At 42.4% G+C, this 21,496-nt stretch overlaps 1 protein-coding gene across 1 annotated transcript; it reads right to left on the reverse strand.

The window, feature by feature from the left end:
- Positions 1-216: 216 nt before the first annotated feature.
- On the reverse strand, positions 217-21,210 carry sap30bp (SAP30 binding protein). The gene is made up of 11 exons (XM_061233258.1): positions 21,057-21,210; positions 20,225-20,340; positions 17,125-17,172; positions 11,560-11,602; positions 6,731-6,819; positions 3,504-3,595; positions 2,988-3,048; positions 2,335-2,386; positions 2,172-2,230; positions 1,455-1,539; positions 217-1,203 (listed from the first exon to the last, which is right to left on the reverse strand). Exons 1-11 carry the CDS (start codon positions 21,142-21,144, stop codon positions 1,025-1,027), a joined length of 912 nt encoding a protein of 303 aa, XP_061089242.1. The 5' UTR covers positions 21,145-21,210; the 3' UTR covers positions 217-1,024.
- Between the last annotated feature and the right edge of the window lie 286 nt (positions 21,211-21,496).

Raw genomic sequence — 21,496 nt, forward strand, 5'->3', positions numbered from 1 at the left:
TCCTCACCAGGCACCAGGCATTTACAAGCGAGGGCCTTTGCTAATAGCCGTCTGTGTTTAGGGGAATAATGGTCATTATATAAATATTCATAGGAGAGAGGAATATTTGCGATTACCACATGAAGTCCCAGGTCAGTTAGTGTGAAGCTGGGACAGTAAAGGAGGCAGTACAGAAAAAGATAACCCAGGCAGACAAACAAAAATACAGTCAGTTGGTCAGTTGTAAAGGTTTGGAGTTTTTATTTCCCTTACTGTCAGTAAGCAGTATATACATGTGTAAAAAATACTACCAAAAAGGGTTTGGACAGGGCGTAAAATCCCAGTAACAATTAAAATGAGACAAAAATACAAACACATTTGATTCCAACATTTTCAAAAGGTGACTTAACAGCAATGATTTCCTCTCCATGCACAATCTCCTCAGTTCTGTTAGACACTTTATCAGACATTTTGTTTCACTGCCCTGACAAAAAAATGTTAAAAGAAATAAGAGGGGGATCCAAGATGGATGTACAAGCCAACAGATCGGGAGGCAGATGCGCTGGTTTCAACAGGCAACCAACCCGTTAACAGCAGATTTGTCCCAGAATTGAGTTGAAACTACTAATAACTCAAAAAAATACAGATGGACTGATACCACCTCTATCGGCCAATATAATTACATAAATATACACAACCAGTGAGAAACAAAGATGTATGCAGAAAATACACTTTAATGGTAGATCGACCAATATCCCACTTCAAGATTCCGGAAAAGACACCAATTTAACTAGGCGCTTCTGATGATGCTCCCCGTTGGTTTTGCAGGCAGTACAACTTGGAGGGCTCCACAACGAGAAGCAAAAGGGGTCTGTAGAGGCAAACCAGATGAAGTCTGAAGAAGGATGGAGCTGGGTGGGGGGAGGGTTCAGACAGAAGTGTTCCATTTTCACGGTCACGCTCGGGCAGATCAGGACAGCAGGGTCCTCCAAACAGCTTCCGCCCCGCAGAGGCCGTCACAGACACGCTCTCCCACCCCTCCAGCTCACTGCTTGGCCTTCTTGAGGATGGTGCCGACCGCAGAGATGACCGTGGTCTTGGTGCCGCTGGCGGTGGTGGTGACGGAGACCACGCCGGGGAGCGTGGCGGTGGTGGTGAGCAGCGCTGGCTGGGCCAGGGTCACTGGGACGGCCGAGTCCCATTTACTCTTCCTCTTCTGGGCCTCTGCAGGGAGAAGAGGAGGAAGGGGAGAGAGAGAGAGAGAGAGAGAGAGAGAGGCTTCAGACAATAACATTTCAGTTAAGGCACCCAGAAAAATATTTGAGCAAGAAAAGATTGCGAAAAAGACCAAGAATTAGAACTTTTGAGACGGAAAACAAGGGCTTGATTCAACCGGAGCATCATCTTTAAGCAAAGCTGAATTAAAAGACTGTTTAGGGTCAGAGGGAAGGCTGTTGTACATGACGGACCCATACCTGTTGCCGTGGAGCTGGCTGTGTTCGTAGTGGGGGCCGCAGCATTGGTGGTTGTGCCCTTCTTAGTGCCCGTCACAAACTCGATCTGAAACAAACATGTAATACATTGCCATGGCAATTCAAACATGACAAAACCACTATTTTATCCTCCCAGTACATATTCTCTTCAATCCCGGGAGCTAAACATTTCAATAGCAGCCTGTGAAAACACGCAGCTATCCACTTTTTTCTGGCTTGTTGCGATGTACACCTCGTGCTAGACAGCTTCCTATGCATCCAGGTAATGACGTTCATAGCCTCTGGAGTATGCTTTTTTGGACAACTTCGTACACTTACAGAAGGTTCCCCACCCTTTTGACTTGGTAAGAATTCTGATGACAGTAAACAGCAGTAAAGAGGCCTGAGCTGTTAAAACTTGCTCTCAGATGTACGCACAAGCACATGCATTTCCATATAACAGTGGAGACGGGAGTAAATATTAAGTAAACACAGCTTGTTACAGCTTGTACTCTCATCATCCTTGGTGATGAGAGAAAAACAGGAGGGAGACATGACAGAAAAACCACATATAGTGGAATACAGAAAAGTATGGAGGAACAACAAGTCCATTCAGTAACAGACATTTGTGCCATAGAGCCCAGCTAATTTCAGTGTGTACAAAATGAGATGTTAGAGCTCAGTGTTCAGTGTAAGAGGAAAGTGCCTCAGGGCATTCACCTTGGTCCGCTCTTTTTTAGCCTTCTCAAGCTTATCCATCTCCACTTTCTGAGCTTTGGCTGTGAGGAGAAACAGATGCACACTGAACTAAGACCACGAGGGGCAAACAGCAGCCAAGGAAGAGTCAGAAAAAGGAAAATATGCAGAGACCTGCATACTATACCTAGAGCTTCATAGTAAGAGTCCTCAGACCAGCCATGCGGATCAAACATGTCCTGAGGGGAAAGAAGAGATTCGCATTCCTTCCTGCAGATTTCACCATTCCAATATCATAGAAAGTCATCTCACAAGTTCAACACCCTCTTGTGACACCACAATCCACAAAACATTATGCCATCAATTGAAAACACAATAGAAATAAAATATATGTTACTTGAGTTACATGGTCAGATTGCAGAGAAATAATTGCTCTATAATTATTTTTAAGACTTAAATCTCTCCTACTTTAAAGATCATATCCTGTGATGGCTGCACTTTTACTTTCAAAAACAAATAGCCAATATTTGTCTCTCATAGCCAGTTTTCTGTCTGACTGGGAAACAATAAGGGTGTGCTTTTATTATGAGAAAATTAAAGGTCACTTTAACAGATGACTATGCGATACAATACATGACCACAGACCACACTCCTCACAAATAGCCTTTCCCAAATGAAAAGGAACATGCTGGAAAATTAACTGTATTCAGTTATACTGAACTGCACTTATTAAAGTTTTAAGGTTTGCTAGTAACCATGTTGTTTTAGCAGGCAATATAACCAAGGTGGGTATTCACTTCAAATGTAAAATTGGGAAATGTAAACAACATAAACATCTACCTTTGGATAGTTGGTTCCAAGTTCATCAATGCCACAGTACTGAATAAGTTTCTCATAAATGCTGAAAAAGACACAGGGTTACTGACAAATTTGGAAGATCGCACACCAAGACACAGTCCGTGAAACTGCTATTTCTACTAAATATTAGAGAGCTACTTGCACTGCTTATTCAACTTATTCTGGTTAGCAGTCATTCTAGAAACATGGCTTGCTCACAGAAGTAACCTATATTGAACATTAATGCCCATTATCTTATATAATCGAGTCGACTTGGATTTTGGCTCAGTTGCATGTAACTAAGCATTTTTTTGTGATTTCTGCCACGGTTAAAACGCGTTGAATGGCACAATCAAGGTTTCTGTGAGGCAATTCAAGCAGCCAATTATTTGCATTTCGAAAATCATAAAGTCATTCAAATGAATGCGTCATGCCAATATCAACATTACTATGTGACCATTTCCCTGTTGCATGACTGATGGAAATAACACTGCCACCATCAGAAAACGGGTGACACACCTGGGATTGCGAAACTCCTTCTTCTTCTGGATGTGGCTGTTTGTGTCAAAGTCACCGTGTAATTTGCGATCGTACAGTTTCTGGATCTTTTCCTGTCAAGAAAACCAAAAATAAATGCATTTCCCAACAGTAGTGTAGTACCACCATTCTGAGGGTTTGTTTATGTGGCATTCCCACTCAACACAGCAAGTCAAGTTTTTCTCTCATTTCTAAGCCCTCTGTCCACAGGTCTGTGTATCTGTGTGCTGTCTGTTCATGACAGAGGAGAAGGGCTTTCGGTCAGGATGTACACATGAAGCTCACCCTAGCACCACTGTACACCGGGAGGAGAGGCCTCTGAATGGGGTCATTGTGCGATCACCATTTCTGATACCTTGGGGCTATATTTGACAACCAGGCTCAAGCGAGACCCCAGAAACTGGCATAGGCCGAAGCCTAATCTGTCTTTCTGCTCGCTCCGTTACCCTCGGCAATAAATCAGCAGGGAAGATGGACAGGCGATGGCATCTAAAAAGGGTGGCGATATAAAGACGTGAGAGGAGAAATATGTGAAACGAGAGCGAAAAGGGGCCGGCCGTGGAAATAACAGGAAACTCAACAGGCCGGTTTTACGGCACCGAGCAAGCCCGCGCTGCCCGTGCCCTAACAACCAAATGTTTTTATTTGGAAAAGCGTGGCCCAGCCCTTCCTCAGTAGCGGGGCAGTTTTTGGGCTTCAGGGGCAGGATGTTAGTCATGGGGACACAGACAAAAGAGCAGAGCCGAGGGCGGGACCTGCAGCTCCAGGGGGGTGTGCGTTCCTGCCACACCCGGCCCCAGCCACTTCAGACAGCATCTCCACAGTCCCGCTCATCCACAGCCACCAGCAGCAATGTGCCATGATGACTAACAGAGGTCTGGAATTGGCTACTGCTTCAGATCTTGTGGGGCGGGGTGGGGACTATGCTCTTACATTTCACATTAATCAGACAAGCAAAAAACAAAAACCCAGGAACTAATACAATTATTAAATATGTAAAATATCAGTGTCCCCAATGCTAGTCAATCTGCACAAGGGTAACTGCAAAAAAATAATGTCAAAAATAATAATTCAGGGATGCGTTCCATGTTATGGGAAATGGAAAATAAATAAATAAATTGAGGGAAACGGAAGGAGTCAAAGGAATAATGTGCATTGACCCACCCAAAGTGGCGCTGCACAAAAATGTCCAAAAACGTCTGCTGACTATGATTCACAAAGCTCTACCTTAGCTGACCATTATATTCAACGGATATGCTTTTTAGTCTGGGGTACAGCCTTAAATTCAATACAGTTGTTGTCCTTGGCCCAAGTTTGGAGTAAGGGATTATATGAGAGAGATCTGTGAAATGAATAATCAAACAGGCCTGCTGGACATAGTATGTTTGCCAGTGCAGAACATAGTATGTTGGCTCCTGCATACCAGTGCAGAACATAGTATGTTGACTCCTGCATTCCCCTATTGCATTTTTGTATCATATCTTATCATATTCTGGGTCCTGCAGTCCATGTCATTGCTACAACAGCATTACCATCAAAGTAAAAGTAAAACAACTTGGTTTACAATATTCCCTTATTTTGGTTTAACGCAGTATAAAATATTTAAATACATAAGAGTGGGGTCCAAAAGTCGGAGACGACATTGAAAATCTGGAAAGCTTTAGAAAATTTTAAAACAAATTAAAGTTGCTTCAAAGCAATGCAATAACTTCTTGAAGACCAAAAAAGAGCAAGGTGTGATGGACAATCCACAATCACCTGACCTCAACCCCATTGAACATTTATGGGGACAAGCTCTCAGCAACATCACAAGGTGCTTTTTGGAACATTGTCAAATACTGCTGGGATAACATGGATCATCAGGTTTTGCACCAATTTGTGGAGTCCAAGACAGCTTGAGTGGGGTACATACCAAATTTTCAGATTCAGCATTTTACTCGAATTGTTATGATGATAATATAAATTGTAATTAAAACATTTGTATTAAAATGAGAAAAGAATGCAAAATAGAAGGATTTTCACTAGTGGTCGCAGACTTTTTGACCCCATGGTATATTACATACATAACTGTACATAAAGGTATCATGTTTGACCGACCAACCAACACATGTTTTAAGAGGGAGCATGATGACCTATTGGCATTATTTGTTTCCAAATAGTAGTGGACTTTAGGCATATTGGTACAAATCCATGAAATGCAATACATGGTATGAACTTCATTAACAAAAACATAAACATAAATAAAATATATTTAAAAAACATTTCTATAATTCATGATACATTTTTTGACTTTTACTATGTTCTTTCAATATAGAATTGAACTGTAATAAAACCTTCACAGTAACATTTTACTAAACTGCATTTCACCATTACATCGCTACCCTGAGACTCCCATGTGAAGTACAGATCACAAAAACAACTGGCTAAAGTTGTTCATTAAACTTTGCCATACGCGTCAAACTCTTGGAGAATCAGAAGAAACCACTATGCCAGGTGCTGATTATAGCATTTTCTCCTTTAATAAATATCTGCCAGGGGAGGCAGATTTACTATAGGTTGTTCAATAGTTCTACAGGAAGTTTTCCAAGGCCTTTTTGTTCTGCTTATCTGACAATACAGAGACTTGGCTCAGCTCTCAAGTTTGTCAGAAGGCAGAGAGTGCCCGTTTACTACCTGGAGACTATTGTGTTTTCTGGTCCACACTGCCAAATCTGCCTCCAGCTAAAATACCCGCACAGGCGCAGACATACACGCCCAAACACAGACCTCCTTCCTTCCTAAACTGGAACAACAATTTCAGAATGAATTTAATTTCAACTGCTATAATATGAGAAAACCAGGGTAGGTGGAGAGACATTTTCAGGACATTGCAATGATATTTGGCATTCCACCCAAAAGAGGAAGACGGATACCTCCTTGTAAATAATAAAATGACTTATAATATAAACATCTTCTCTGAATTTGGCTCTCCTTGTGTGCAGTAGACTTCATCTTGCTGTAAACGGAATCAACCAGCAACTCAGGAGGCAATGAAATGTGCCAGGAATGAAGACAGCTGAGTGACAAATGCTTGAGAACTTTGATAAAATGGAGAGGGGATTGATTACAGCTACTTCTTTTTTTTTTTTTTTTTCGGGCTCCATCCAGAGATGCATTTGGGACGTTCTCCAGGCCTCACCCAGCTCAGTGTGGGCGTGGACAGCACGTACCTGCAGGTGGTTGGAACAGCGCCCGGGAGGTTCGGGTGGGATCCGGATTTCATCAGGCGACATGTTCCTCACCGTTTCGGAAAACTGGGCTGGAGGGAACAGAAACGGCAAAAACTCAGTCTTGCGCAAAGACCGGTTTCAGTATGGATATGAGATTAAAAGCACAATCCATAAATGTAATGCACATAAAGTCACTGAAAGAAACAATGAAGAGTGAGAACAGCGTTGTAACAACAAACAGAAATCGTGATGCGTCTTAGAACATTAAATGATTCCCGATTGGTCAGAGCATGGGATTTTGCCAGGTTCTTTTGCAACCCTCCTCATGACGAGAGGAAAAAGGTTTGGAATGAGGAGCTGTCATGCCCCACCCAGCCTGGGTGTGTCGGGGCTTGTGCCGGGAGGGTGCTGAGCTGTTCTGTTCTGCTCCTGACTGCAGCTCTGTCATTACAGCGCATCATTCTGCATTCCCATCTGTCCCGACAGCCTGAATCGCCAAGGTGGGAGTCATGTTGAAGAGGAGATATGGGAACACTCATCGCCCCTCTCCGCCGCACGCAAACACCACCTCCCTCCCACCTCCTTCTGCTGTAACATAGGTGAACGTGTCCTCCATCGAAGACGTCAACTTTGTGCTGTGACGGACAATGTTGTCATGGCATCCTGCGCGTGTTCCAGATTCTTCTGAAGAAAGGCAACCCCACGTTTTAACAAACTAAAGTCAACTACAAATAAATACACATCTATACCCAACAGTAACTTCACGCTAACCTGCAACAGCTCAAGCAAAGTACAATTCACCAGTATAAACGGATCAGTCTTGGTCATTGTTTATCTTATCTCACCATACTTTCCTTTATGTCTTGGTCATTGTTTATCTTATCTCACAATACTTTCCTTTATGTTAAAGAAGAGCAATAAGTGTTCTGTGTCTTTAGTACAATTCTGTATACATTTTTGCAACAGAATAGGACGTTTCAGATATCAACAGGATATCTTTATTTAGGATATCTACTGGACAAGCCCTCTCAGGGTTTCTACCTACCCTGCACTGACCACTTTATTATTTTCCACTGTGCTGTTGTGTTTTTCGTGTGCAAAGCTGTATAAAAAAATAGCCAAATAATTGTATTAGACAAATGCAATATCCTGCTGCATGCACACAACACATTCCAGTCCAAACAGGTAGGTGCTGACCTCAGCTCCCCTCCCAGCCCCTTCCCCCAAGGCTGATAAAAGCGCTCTAACTCAGGTAGTCACTCCCAAAATCCTTAGACTTGGCCTCTGCCTCCTCAGCCTCGCCCTCTCCTGGCCCCGGGCCCACAGACACTCCCATGACCGCGCTTCACACTGGAGAATAGCCTGCGGGTACACTAAACACCCCTGCCTTTCGCTCTCCCTCTCCAAACCTGACCAGGCAAGTCTGGCGGCTTCGGCTGAATATAACAGCACATTCCCTGTCTGAAACACAGAGCCAAAGGCGCAATCTCTGCTGCCCGAATGAGTGTGGAGAATAATCTGACTGAGCCATCGGATTGCTTTCCTGGTATCACAGCAATCACAGATCACATACATTTCTTAATATTCAGGGATCTAGGGTTCAAACGAGTTTCAAAAAAGCAACTGCAAAGTCTCTCATGCACCAATGAGCAGTGCAATACTACATGCGTGACTGGAAACTCAAAACAAAGCCGTGCTGATTCAGCCACAATGTCTGCTGCTTCTGCACCCTGAGAACCAGCAGTCCTTCAAGTGAATTCAGTTTATTAATGCATTTCGGTCAACACTAAGCACAATCTACATGTTCCTTTATCAATTTTGGACAGCAAGGACTATTACAAGCAATTGTAAAGCAGGACCCAGTTGGATGTTTGAATGTAAAGGAATAACGGAGAGGAAATGGTGTCTAGCATAAAACACTGAAAGGAGAGATGTGGAAAAGTGCTGTGTGCTGTTCAACAATTCCTCACATTTCATTCATGTGCAGCTCAGTCAATTTGCCTGGTTCCCCCCATAACACCAGAGGGTGTATGTATACAGTCAGCTCCAGACTTATTGGAAGCTTTGATTATTATATAAATAAATAAATAAATTTTTAAAAGGCTGAAAATAATACACAATACAGATAATAATCTATACGTTATGCTCAAACATGTGGGAAACAATATACTTTTATTGCAATACATTTACAGTATTGGTTCAATGATTTTTTATCAAGTAGTCCACCTATTCTTTATTTGAAGAAAAGCACAGATTACTGACACATATGGCAATTTACTGGCACCCGTAACAATTATTGCAAATAAAACCAAACAAAGTAAAATTGCCAATAAAACGCTTACAAACTTAATTTAGTTAATAGTGGTCTAAAGGAACTATATTATGCCATTTGATCATGTTCTTCTGCTTCACTCAACTGGAGTATAAAAATGATAAAAATGATGCAAAATCCCCATCATCCAGCAGCATGGGGAAAAGCCAAATAACTGTCACTTCAAAAGAGACAGATGAGAACTGACCTTCACAGGTCTGGTAAGATGGGTACCAAAAAAAAAAAGTTAAACATACCGCTTATCAATGTAAGGGCAATAAAAAATTTTTAAAAAGGTGAAACCCATAAAATGGTTGCAAACTTGCCAGGAAGAGGATGCAAGTGCATGTTCTCTTCAGGGACAGTAAGGAAGGTGGTGAGGGAGGCCCAAGGATCACCATTTAACAATTTAACAACATGCAACAAAACCATCAAGATGTTTGGTGGAAAAATGCAGATAAGGAGAAGCATCTCATACCTACTGGGCCATTGATGTTTTGGGGATGTTTTGCTGCCAGTGGTCACTATTTAAGATCAATGGCAAAATGAATTCAATGAAGTACCAGGAAACTTTTGCAGAAAATCTTGTTCTCTTGGTCGTAGGTAGACTGAATAGCAGGACAATGACTCCAAGCATACATCAAAAAACCACATCCATGTTATGCCATGGACATCTCATCCTCCAGACTTATTGGTTGATTCCATTGAATCATTAATGAAGCACACTACTTCATATATGTCGAACAATAAAGTTTACGTCAATAACGGTATTATTTTTCAGTACAGTATTTTTGTACATATTTATCAAGAGTGCCCATAATTCAGGACCTGACTGCATATAAAGCTATTAAGCACAATATGATTATTCTTCATGGCATGGCTTAACATACACTTAGGAGGGCACATATTCTCTCTAAACATGAAAAGCAAATCTAGAAAATTCTTAAAATTCTGGCATTGCAATTTTGGTTGGACCAAAAATCAGTATACACAGGGAGGCCCAATTTTGGGAATCACTGAAGTAGACCATCCATTACATTACATTACATTACATTAATGGCATTTGACGCTCTTATCCAGAACAGCTGGGCGGATCTTATTGTGGCTTATTGCGGCTACACCAGGGATCGAACCACCGACCTTGTGGGTCCCAGTCATGTACGCTACAGGCGGCCCATCCCTTGTGTATATACAGGACTTGCGCAGGGCCCTGCTTCCAGTCGAGTGTAGGGTCAGTGGAGTACAATGGGACAGGCTGGGACAGCGCTGCATGTTTTCACACTGCCCAGAGCCCAGTGACAATGTCCCCACACACTGGACACACAGACGGCTAAGCCAGACTGACTGACTGCAGGGCGCTAATAGACCAATGAAAAGGCTGAAGAAAATGCCCAAATCAGTGCTGCCTTTGTCTGCCCCGAACAAAGCTGATCTTCAAAATCCTCTCCCTGGACCTTTACAAGAAAATTCCAGCATTTTGCTCTGTCTTTGTGTTTGGTACATCAAATTACTGAAATTCATACCCCCCCCGCCCCACCACCACCACCAAACGACATTCCAAATCTCTGACTGTCATACAAGCCAAGCTGAGCCCAGAAGCAAACCGCTTCCCTTTATTCCTTTATTTTATTCCTTCCTTTTTTTCTTTTTTTTTTTAAGTTGAGGAAAGAGCACCAACCAATCTCAAAGCACACAGGACCAATTTAGATTTCATAAGCTACTTAAAGGCCTTTTAGCCTGTTAGAAACTAAATAAACAAGAACAGCCCAAATTATAAATCAATCCAGCTGTCAAACTCTGATGCGTACGAACACATTTTATAACCACGTGTCACGCACGAAAAACAGGTATGAACTGGAAAAAGCATCCGTGAGCACCCAGGCGGCAGGGTGGAGCCCTGGGAAGAACACTGCAGCTGTATACTCAAGTGTGTGATGGAGACAGATTAGGGTGCTAGGTACCAGGTGACACACACCATTTCCTGCACCTGGATGAAGGGTGGTATGTGCGGAAGCCCTGTGACTGCAGTGATTCAGAGGCTGTTGATATCTCGCACCTAGACGTCGCAGGACATCGTGATGCATACCGCCACACCTTACCCTGCTGCTGCTGTTCCGCTGCCTAACAGGGAGCTCCGTAGGGCAGGCACCCGGCACCCCCCACCGTGTCAACATCCTGCCCTGTGGCTACAGTAGTCATGCAGGCACCAGCACTCGATAGCCCAGTAGGTAATCATTCACACATTCAAGCACCTGTGAATGCTTCCACAAGGCAGCAATGTGACGCAGAAAAAGGCGAACGCAACTTCCTGTAGCACCTTTGTAACCCGTGTCTTTGAGAAAGACTCATCCTCAGGCACAGGCTTCAGAGTTTGATAGCCAAGGCTCTATCAAATCTACCATGGTCATAAATTAACAACAGCTATACAAACAGACACACAGACAATATGGATCTGACACGCATACCAGTGGTCGGGGCACTGACCGCATACAGGTTGAGGTAAATGCAGCCTACTCACCGACCAGCTCATTGGGGTCTCTCTTCTCACTTTCCGAAATGTCCTGGAACAAAGCACAGATAACATTAGAATGCAGGCATTAACAACAAACAGCAAATGCAACAACGGTCAGGCAGTTTAAAACTCAATCCCACCCACTCCTGCTATGAAGAATCTGCCAGGTTAATAAGTAAATGGCAGTATGATCCGGTCAGGATTGACAATGCACAGTCACATAACACATTTACTGTACGGATACCTACAATGTGGGCTGACGTGGGAAGCACGAAATCCATAGCAAAATGTAATGACTTCTGCAATATGGATTCAGCAGTTAGACTCAACTGAATAGAAACGCAGTGATTTAGGCCTTCACCATCTTGTTGTGAGGAAACCGATGTTGAAAAATGCTTCTAGTAAGTGGCAGTTAAAGCCAATTCAGGTGTTAGATGACGCTTGTTAGCAGATAGTTCACGCACCTTTCTCTGAGTGCAAACTTGATGTTGGTGGCATTATAGACCACTCAGAGTTGGGGGGCCTCTGCAATAATATGTAACTTGCCATTACCTTTCAAGTGATGATACATATCTATTATAAGCATGTGATTACAGTAAATAATACATAAATAAGACTGTGTGGAGCTACAAGTGGCCCTCTAGACGCAGTGTGAATGTTACTGTTAACCAAAAACATGTGAGCAGTCTACAGGCTCGACTGCGAAGAGCTTTTCAACCAGAACCAAAGGGTAATTCTCATGCAGTGGTCAACTTTGTGACCACACTGCAAAAACTAGTTAATCTCAACAAGTATTTTAGTATTATATTTAGACTTCAAAAGAAAGACAAAAAAATATTGCCAATGAGATGACAGTTTTATTTCAAGACTTGGCAATGGGTAACAAAATGTCACTTGTCAAGTAAACAGTAACTTAATCAAGCTAATATTTTCAGTCTCATTAAAGACTGAAACACTTAAGACAGCATTATTATTATTTTTTATTTTTATTATTTTTTTATTTTTTGCGCAGTGCTTCGACTGAGCCCAAAACTCATCAGCACTCTGGTATATCTGGGCCCGTGCACATTTATCTGTCACTCAGTGTACTGTCACAGCAGTGCCCCAATATGAGGACAGAGAGAGTGCTGCTTCTCAGACAGACTATAACCCCAGAGATATGCGAGCTGCCCTCACTTAATTTCTGAATCACCATTTCACGACCATTCAAACGCATTCAAACGCATGTTTAGAGAGGTTTATTTATTGTGTGCGGTTTGGCAAGCAACTGCAACATGCGGTTTACAGTAGGGGCAGAAATCCCATAATGCAAGTAAGCTAGTTGCTTAGCGTCACTAACATTAAGAGTGCCAGACATATGAGAAGGCAATCAGCATGTCCTTCTAGTTAGTGCCCTGCAACTAAATCCTGTATAGCCACTTAACTGGCAAACATAGGCAAGATATTGTGCAGGTTGTGTGAAATAAGGAAGTGAAATTGGTCTCACCTTCCTTGGGACAGGTTTTATATTCCACACTATATTTCCCAACCATGTGGTTTCTCAGACTAGTGAATGGTCCCTGAGGGAAAGAGTGACTGGCATCGTGTATAAACAACTCAGGGCCAGGCATGCTGTGCAGCAGGGCTGGGTCATTACTGTTATTCACGGTTATCTGAGTTCTGAACACATTGCAGCGAACAAGTCGCGACTCGGCACGGCAACAACGTACGAGCAACGAATGCATATCCGGAACGTTAAACAATGCCTCGCGGCTATGGGTTCCCAAAGTGCCCTGAAACTGCCACATGCGATTAGAAAATATTGTACCATGAGGTTACATTAGGAGAATGTCAAATTTTTTTTTTTTTTTTAATTAATGATGTCATGAACAAGCAGACGGGTGGCAACTGCAATGTAAATGTAAGCCGTGTGGGGGCTGTTGACAACTTGTGTTGATGTAGCCGGCTAAATAACAGAGACAGGCTAATGCTGGGGTTAGTTTTGGTCCTATGCTATTCCTGTTGACAGCAGTTGATGCAGCCAGCTACAGAAAACGACGTATCATTGTCTCTTCCTCTGTAAATTTAATGTTGATTTATGTGCAGGTAGCGCCAAAAAATCAGGACACAGCTGTGTACCATATTGTCAAGTTGGCAAGCTAAATTACGTGACAAAGAATCTAGCCTACAGCTCAACGGTAGATTTAATTTAGCCATACAAAAAGTTGAATAATTAGATGGCATAACTGGGGGGATCAAATATTTCACAAAAGGTTCATATACAAGTACAGGTAACAACAAACCTGTATTCTGAACCCACCTCACCTTTCTGAGGTCAGGACATCAAATAACTCAAGGGGTTAAAAAACTGACAAACTGTTTTTACATGAAAGGATAATTCCTTATTTATCCACTATAAGCACTATTCCTTATAGAAAATAGAAAAATAGAAAAAAAACATTAAAAAAAGAAAAAAAGAATTAGTCCAGAAACTATTCACTTCCTAGTGCGTTTCCAGTGCTGTTATCCTGCATGCAAGTTCTTAGTGTACAATAGAGACTGGATCCTTCTTAGACAACAAACTATGCAAGGGTGGGGGTAGGGTGGGGTGATCAGGGCTGCTTCTGAAAGGTTGCCCTTCCATGCCAAGACTCTGGGCATCACATGGGTTCAGCTGCGGGGAACAGTGCTGCTATTCACTCGGCGACTCATTCAGTCTCACACACACACACACACACACACACACACATGCACGCATACCTCATATGCCACACAATACTGCCACCCTGTTACCTAGCAACTGCAGGGGCACATCCAAGCATTGCCCTGGAGGGGAGGGAGAAGGGGGAAGTACCAAGTGACTGGAAATAGAGGGGAGATGCAGAAAGGGTTTGAGGGGGCGGCAGGGAGCAGGAGCGGGCGTACAGTAAATTAGAAAAAAAAAACAGCCTTTTTTTTATTTATTTTTATTGTGCTGCCACAGTACAATAGTGCTTTGCCCATGAAAGCAAGCAGCATCAATTCAACTCGCAATTCCGTGAAACTGCCTCGGTTCCACGCTATTGCGTCTTCGCTGTTGGGGGGTGGGGGGTCATCTTTGCTCCCCCAGCCCGATGTGCGACAGTGAACTGAAAAATGTGGAAATGAGCCTCTCTCTCTCCCTGCTGTTGCTCTTTGTTCCTCCGGCTGCTCTCCACAAGGAGGGGAAATGCATCACTCTGCTAGCCAAGGAACACTGGAGCTGGTAGAGACCAGCTTGCTTTGGACCATTTTCAATGGCATGGCAACAAGGGGAGGGCGGCCATTTTGAGGTCTTGACAACACAGACACCAGAATGCACCATGATGCACCATGATCCCCGTGATGAGTTCTGATGGAGCAGACTCAGACGAGAAATCAACCCTGCAATTTTTGAAAACAAAAAAACTCGTACAAATACGTACAGAATATATTTTGGATACGACATTCCATTTGCGCTACCATTCCCATTCTTTGAATATAAAGGGCTTTTAAATGACAATTGTATCTACGGCAGGCATGTTTTGCGTACTTCCGTACTTCAGCTGCAGAACAGAACCCCGGAGCGATTAGCACTCCCGCTCTTTTGCTTGTTTATCAACGTTTCAGGCCGCGGATGCCAGGATGCGCCCCGCAGAGGAAGCTGGTATCTCCGAGACGCGACAGGGTGCTAAAAGCTGATGCAAAAATGCTGGCAGACGCTTTAGTTCGGCAGCCTGCAGATAGCGAGTCCTTTACTCTGACTCAGCGGCAGGCTCTTAACAGACTCAAAGTGACACGTTTTAAATATTCAGCTCGAGTGTGAAAAACATGTGTAAATGAGGTGTAATGTTGAGAGGTGACACACAACAGTGAAATGCTGCAATATGTGGAAGCGGCCCCACTTCCTGCCTCGGAGAGTGGGCGGAGCATGCGAAGCTGTGGACGGTGCAGCGTACATAAATCAGAGTTGGGCAACGCCACTTGGCCCATTTCTTAATCGCTTACAGCAATAAACCTGCGTGGGTGTGTTTCAAAAGCTCAGCTCAAGAGCTTTACCAGACTCACATCTTTTGTTGCTTTAACCCCTAGGTTTCTTTCATTTGTCTTAAATAAACTTGAACCTGGCCTAAAGAAAAAAGAGAGCACGAGTCCAGCAATTGTCTTCCTTTGTGCCGTCCCTTCCCGTGTTCATTTTGAATGTGAATGATCTCAAACAATGAAGAAAGGGGGGAAGAAGAAAAAAATATATAATAATACTCCGCTAGTATTTAGGCTCAGAACCTTAAGTCTGGTGCACATACTTATCGGAGTTGGGAAAGAGAGCTGCTGGGATCCTACCTGAGGCCTGGTTCTGCTTAGGTTTAGAATTCACACAAGAAAGCTGCCCACATAGCCCCAAATCTAAAATACAGTAGCAACAAAGTCAGGGAGCGGAGGACCCTCTAGTTCACCAAGCACAGTGAGCTCCAGGGGCGGTCCATATAATCAGCAGTGCCTCTGTCCAACACAAACATGCTGAGGTCAGGAAGGCTGCAGACAAACCCAAACTCACACCAGAAAAACAGCTACAGCAGGCCAGGCCTGTAAAAATAAAATCCCTCCCTGGTGCAACACACTATCAGAATCAGGCAGGTGTCAGTTACAACAGCACCATTCCCCCCCTCCCACCTCTGTGGCCCTGTCCTCCTCCCCTGCTCTCTCACTGCTGCAGCCAATAGCCTGCAGCTCCAGAGGAGGGTCCAGGACCCACAGCCTACCAGCTCCAATCTCACCCATCGCCATTACAAAAATAGGTCAGCAAATAGCCTCACTCAAGATAGCATTTTACAGGCAATACTACTTTTACATCAAACATATATGTGTAATTATAATAATAAAGGCACTGAAGAAAAGACTCCAACAGTAAAAACCCACCACCATAACATTCTGCTTCAAATAGTTGCTTCTGCACATGACTAATAAGGACAAGAAAATACAGTTTTTTCATCAGTAGCCAGTAAGATAACGAAAATATGCATACATTATATAATTTGCATTATAAATCCCCCCGCCCCAAAAAAGAATAAGTAAACACGTACAGCCCATATTGTCTTTGCAGAGCTGTACATTGGTCTGTAATTGCTAATGCAGAAAAACTCAAGTATGCTCACACACCAAAATCATACCTATAAATAGGTGTTCAAATTTCCATACAAACACCCACATGTATATTTGTGCATGTAAGCATACATACGTTCACAATCAACCATCATTTGTGGACTTAGTTATTCTCCACACGATCTCGCCTTCACATTTCCCTCATTAACCATTCAATATAATGCAGGGACGCAATCCCACTCCCGCCCACCTAAAACTGCACATCAAGATGAAATGTGACGCATGTGACAGGGGTGCACTGACTCATCTGCATACATCCATATTACTGCCATAAATATGCCCGGAAATGGCCTCTGGAAAAGGGTTCAAATCTAAAACAATTGCTCCACCTAGTGGATTTTCTTCATAATAAAATAACTAGGCTATTTTTCCGGCGAGTACTTCCCACACATTTACACCCAAACTAGGAGCCTCAAACCAGGCGGTTTCAAATACCTTAAAATCATCTGGGTCTCCCCGCTCAAGGTCTGATTCTTCCTCTTCCTACAAAGACAAGAATGCAAAGGGTTAAAATCACAAGAGGGGGAAGGGGGTTGAGCAGTGTCACTGAATACAGGGTGGAGTCAAGTTTCCTCAACCAATGCCGACCTGTCTATGTTCATTAACACTTATAACAGAGCACACTGCAAATCATTCTCCATACAGTAGTAGTTAACAACAAACATTAAATAAGTTGATGAAAGATCCAGTGATCTTTCATTGTATTTTCTACAATAATTAATGTTTTTATTTATTTATTTAGTTTATACATAACCTTGCACTCATGCCTTGAAAAGCACTCTATAAATAAAACGTATTATTATTATGCACTTGATTTGGTTGCTGAACTGAACCAATTTACTGTATGTATGTAAACCTGACCAACAACCACAAGTGCACATGTAGAGACCATGCACCCAAGAGAATGCTACACTCAAAAGCTCAGCTAGGCGCCTCATCCTTAAATGCCTCTTTGTAACTACACTCATTTACCCCTGATTATGCAGACATTAATGACACCTGCATCTTTATACATGTACACCCTGATCTCACTCACTCTCACTCTCTCTCTCTCACACTCACAACAAAAGCCCACAATGAAAGCAGCCCTTCAAAAAAATCCAGGCTCTAAAAAAGCACAGCACTGCATTAGCTACTTGTATGATGCAGTGTTCATCGGTACTACAAAACTAATTTAAACGACCTCCACTGCGCAATCCAGAGTTCAGAAACAAGCCCATCGTCCACTTTTTATTTTGCTGGACTGCAGCATTTATCGCCACATTTTCCATGACATGACAAAAAAACTGGGCACAAGCAAAGCTCTTCTGCAGATGTCAGACTCTAGAGATCATAAGGTATGCAAACAGCTCAAAGCTACCCAACTACAGTATTAATCTTTTTTACTTTCTGCTTAGCAAATTATACAGTACAGCAAGAGCGGAGTAACCTTGACCTGGAAGTTGTGGTGCAATCCAAAGCCTTTTTGAAATGCAGGGGAAAAGGGATTCTGTTTTACATTTTAGCTAATAATGCAACATCTTACAACCTTACAATTAGTCTGTTAGGCAGAAGTGAGGAACATGCTGTGTAATTAGCCACCACACACAGCATTAATAGCCTAATTAAATGCGTTACCACCTCTAGTTCAAGGTTGCAATCATCCTGTTGTATTTTTTATTTAGGACAACTGTGTGAGCACCAAATCCCTTTCTATGTTGCATTATTTTGATTACTCCTGTTACCATACAAAGTATGAGCATAACTAATGACATGGGTGCATAAGTATAGATGATTAGCTAAACAAAATGTAAAAATTGGTACAAATGGAAAATTAACCCAATTAATTTCACGATTTATAATACACTATAACATACAAGGTAGAAAGGCAAACATAAATGAAAGTACTAATGTCAATATAGTTATGTAGCTACTGGCCCAAATATCCTGGGGAAAAATTCACACAAACACGAACAGCCAGAAGGGGGGTGCTGTTAGGTTTTTGTCATACAATCAGTTCAGTTCCGCTCAAGACCAACAAGGACAACACACTACCACCATCTGCAATAACTGTATTTCTCACAGTAGTGACATAGAGGGATATAGCATCCAAAACCACTTCAGAGAAGACACGTCCAAAATCTGCTTCCATGCAGCTAGATGGCGGCTCAAAGAAGGCGGCACCAGAGCCTATGTTACACATGATGCTTGGTGCTGCAGGATAACTACAAAAAGCCACAATGGTATGTCTAGACAAAGATTCAACAGAAACCTCCACGCACGTTGTACATTTTAGCCCATTTAGGGATGACGCTACAACCAGGTAGCGTTCACTGATGGCACCATGACTGAGAAACACTTCACACAATATTACTGAACCACATTCTGCAGCTTTCTTGTCAGGTGATAATGGCTCACATTTGAGCATGGACCACATCATGATCATGCCCCTTTTCCCAGACTTCGCGACATGAAACGCAGCACACAGCTGGCTGTCCCATTCATGCATCTCTGGGATTCCCTGCACTATGGTTTGCATTGCTGCGTTACACATTCAGAAGAGGAATATGTGTTGACATGAAAAAATAACAGCTTTTGTTTTCCTGCCAACATAGATGCCAAATTTGTTGCAGCTATATTAAAAGTGAGATCCAAAAATTACTTAACTCATTGACTAAAAATACAGTCCCTACTTATGTAAACTCCTTGGATTTGAATCTTTTCTGCACAAGAAAATCAAACTGCATTTTTCTTGTTTTGTCAAGAGTGCAACTGCACAGTGTTGTATGTAATGCCTTCTGGTGGATACTACAGTATCCTAATGAAACAAATTTTCTTTTCACACATATGAAATAAAATCACTTTTGAATTAATGGAATAATTATAACTTCATTTTACAGCACACTGGCAAGTTTTCCAATGGAATCGATTGAAGTTTCAATTTTTATTATCGTTGCTTCCACTGAAGCTTTACTGAGGTAGAATATATTCCAGGTTTGAGAATTAAAATATAGCTTGTACTTGTAGCACTTCTTTTGCTTATTTTATACAGTCTTTTTTATTAATCTCTCTCAGGGGTGTGAAACATTTGTGAGGTCACTGAATGATTATCCCTGTAATTGGCACCACTTCAATTTTTTTTGCTAATTTTAACTTTTATTTTTATTTTTTTTACAGTGCAAATACAGGCAGCTCCAGAACTCGTCACTTTCCTCTATTCATTTCTGTACTTACACTCACAGCTAATGCAACCACGCTACTGCATGTTTGGTATATGCATTCTTTCTAATACGGAAACTGGCTGTACAAAGCTGACTATAATGACATCATCTGCTATTCAGGGAGGAATTTGCCTAAATTCTACCAAATGATACATCTAAACATAAGCTACTCAGTAGCGTAGGTCTCTGACTGTGCACAGGACAGCATTACATTGACACCAGGACACCACCCCATATGCATCAGTGTGCAGCATTCATCTGACTTACAAGGAGTCAAGGACAAAACCAAGAGTGCCTTCTGACCAACACTGGTGCCCAGAAACAGTTGGACTGACCGAATTCCTGGAGCTGTCACCACTGTCCTCATCTGCAGACCCTCGGTCTTCACCCTCCTCCATCCGGTTGGCATCATCATCCCCATAGCTGGCTGACACGAGCCCACCATGGACCTCTGAAACACAAAAAGTGCCTTGTACTTGCCTTGCCTTATAGAGGAATCAACCTTTGAAAACTGCACATAAACCCTCAAGATGGGTTTATTTAAAAGGATAGTATATATTTTTTTTACATTACACGGCATTTAGCAGACGCTCTTATCCAGAGCGACGTACAGTGCGAAGTGCAGATTTAACACAGGAACAAGTGTGAAGAGGACCCTAGAGGACAGTACAGTACAACTCTTCACGATAAGAACCAATTTTAAGACAGTGGGTGTCGAAAGTGGTGCCGCGACGAAAACTAAGATAGAGATTCGCTTTCAGTCACATCTGTCAAATTGTATGACAACGTTACTTAGCTCCATCGTTAGTCAGCTAGCTAACGTTAGTGGCTCAACAACAAGTCAACCAGGAAGATCTACCCCCATCTTTCACAAGATAAACTAAACAAATGAATATCTGAGTTCTTTCCTTTTCCACTTGCTTGGTAAAGTAAACTAACTTGTCAATTAAGTTACATAGCAAATAACGTTGTTGGTATTAGCATAGATGATTTAACTGAACTAGCTAACTAGACAGCGGATATTATTTAGTTAGCTAGAAATAGTGACATTCTTGATTCCATGTGCGGACCAAGCGTTCATTGAACAAATGAAGCGCAAAGATACACCAACGTAAAAACTGTGGTTCTAATGTTAGCTTCATGAAAGCATTTGGGACCGATTCCAACCTGTTTCTCCGGCCTCTACATCGGAATCGGGGTCTGAATCGTAAACCGCCAACGAAGAAAGAGGGACACTCTTTTTTCCGCTCGCCATTGCTGTTGCGTGTCGCACAACTATGGTGTCATTTGGCGATTGTAATGCGCATGCTCCCTGGTGTATTTGAGAAAGAACCGTGACTCATAAAAAAGCGCCAGCTCTCTTCCTAGCATAAACAAAGGTGGTCTCGCTTGTCCCTACCAGAGCCATAGAAAGCCACGTCTGTTCTGTGGTTGAATATAGCTAGAACAAGGCACACCAATTAACTGGACACCAGTCATGTGGACATAAACAGCTAGTTAAATTAAGAAAGATATTTTAACAAAAACAAAAAATGTGTGTATTTTTTATTTTTAAATAGTATTTACTATTTTTTTGCCTTCTTTATCTCTCAGAGCAAGCACTTGAT

The sequence above is a fragment of the Conger conger genome, chromosome 2, assembly GCF_963514075.1.
Source record: "Conger conger chromosome 2, fConCon1.1, whole genome shotgun sequence".
NCBI classification, from domain to species: Eukaryota; Metazoa; Chordata; class Actinopteri; order Anguilliformes; family Congridae; genus Conger; species Conger conger.

What these genes read in the sequence shown, in the direction of transcription:
- sap30bp (XM_061233258.1), bottom strand. Translation starts at nt 21,144, where the DNA reads ATGGCGAGCGGAAAAAAGAGTGTCCCTCTTTCTTCGTTGGCGGTTTAC. An exon ending in GAGACCCAGATGATTTTAAG is followed by an intron (nt 11,603 to 17,124) that starts GTATTTGAAACC and finishes GCTTTGTTCCAG; the next exon opens with GACATTTCGGAAAGTGAGAA. An exon ending in TTGGAACCAACTATCCAAAG is followed by an intron (nt 2,387 to 2,987) that starts GTAGATGTTTAT and finishes CTTTCCCCTCAG; the next exon opens with GACATGTTTGATCCGCATGG.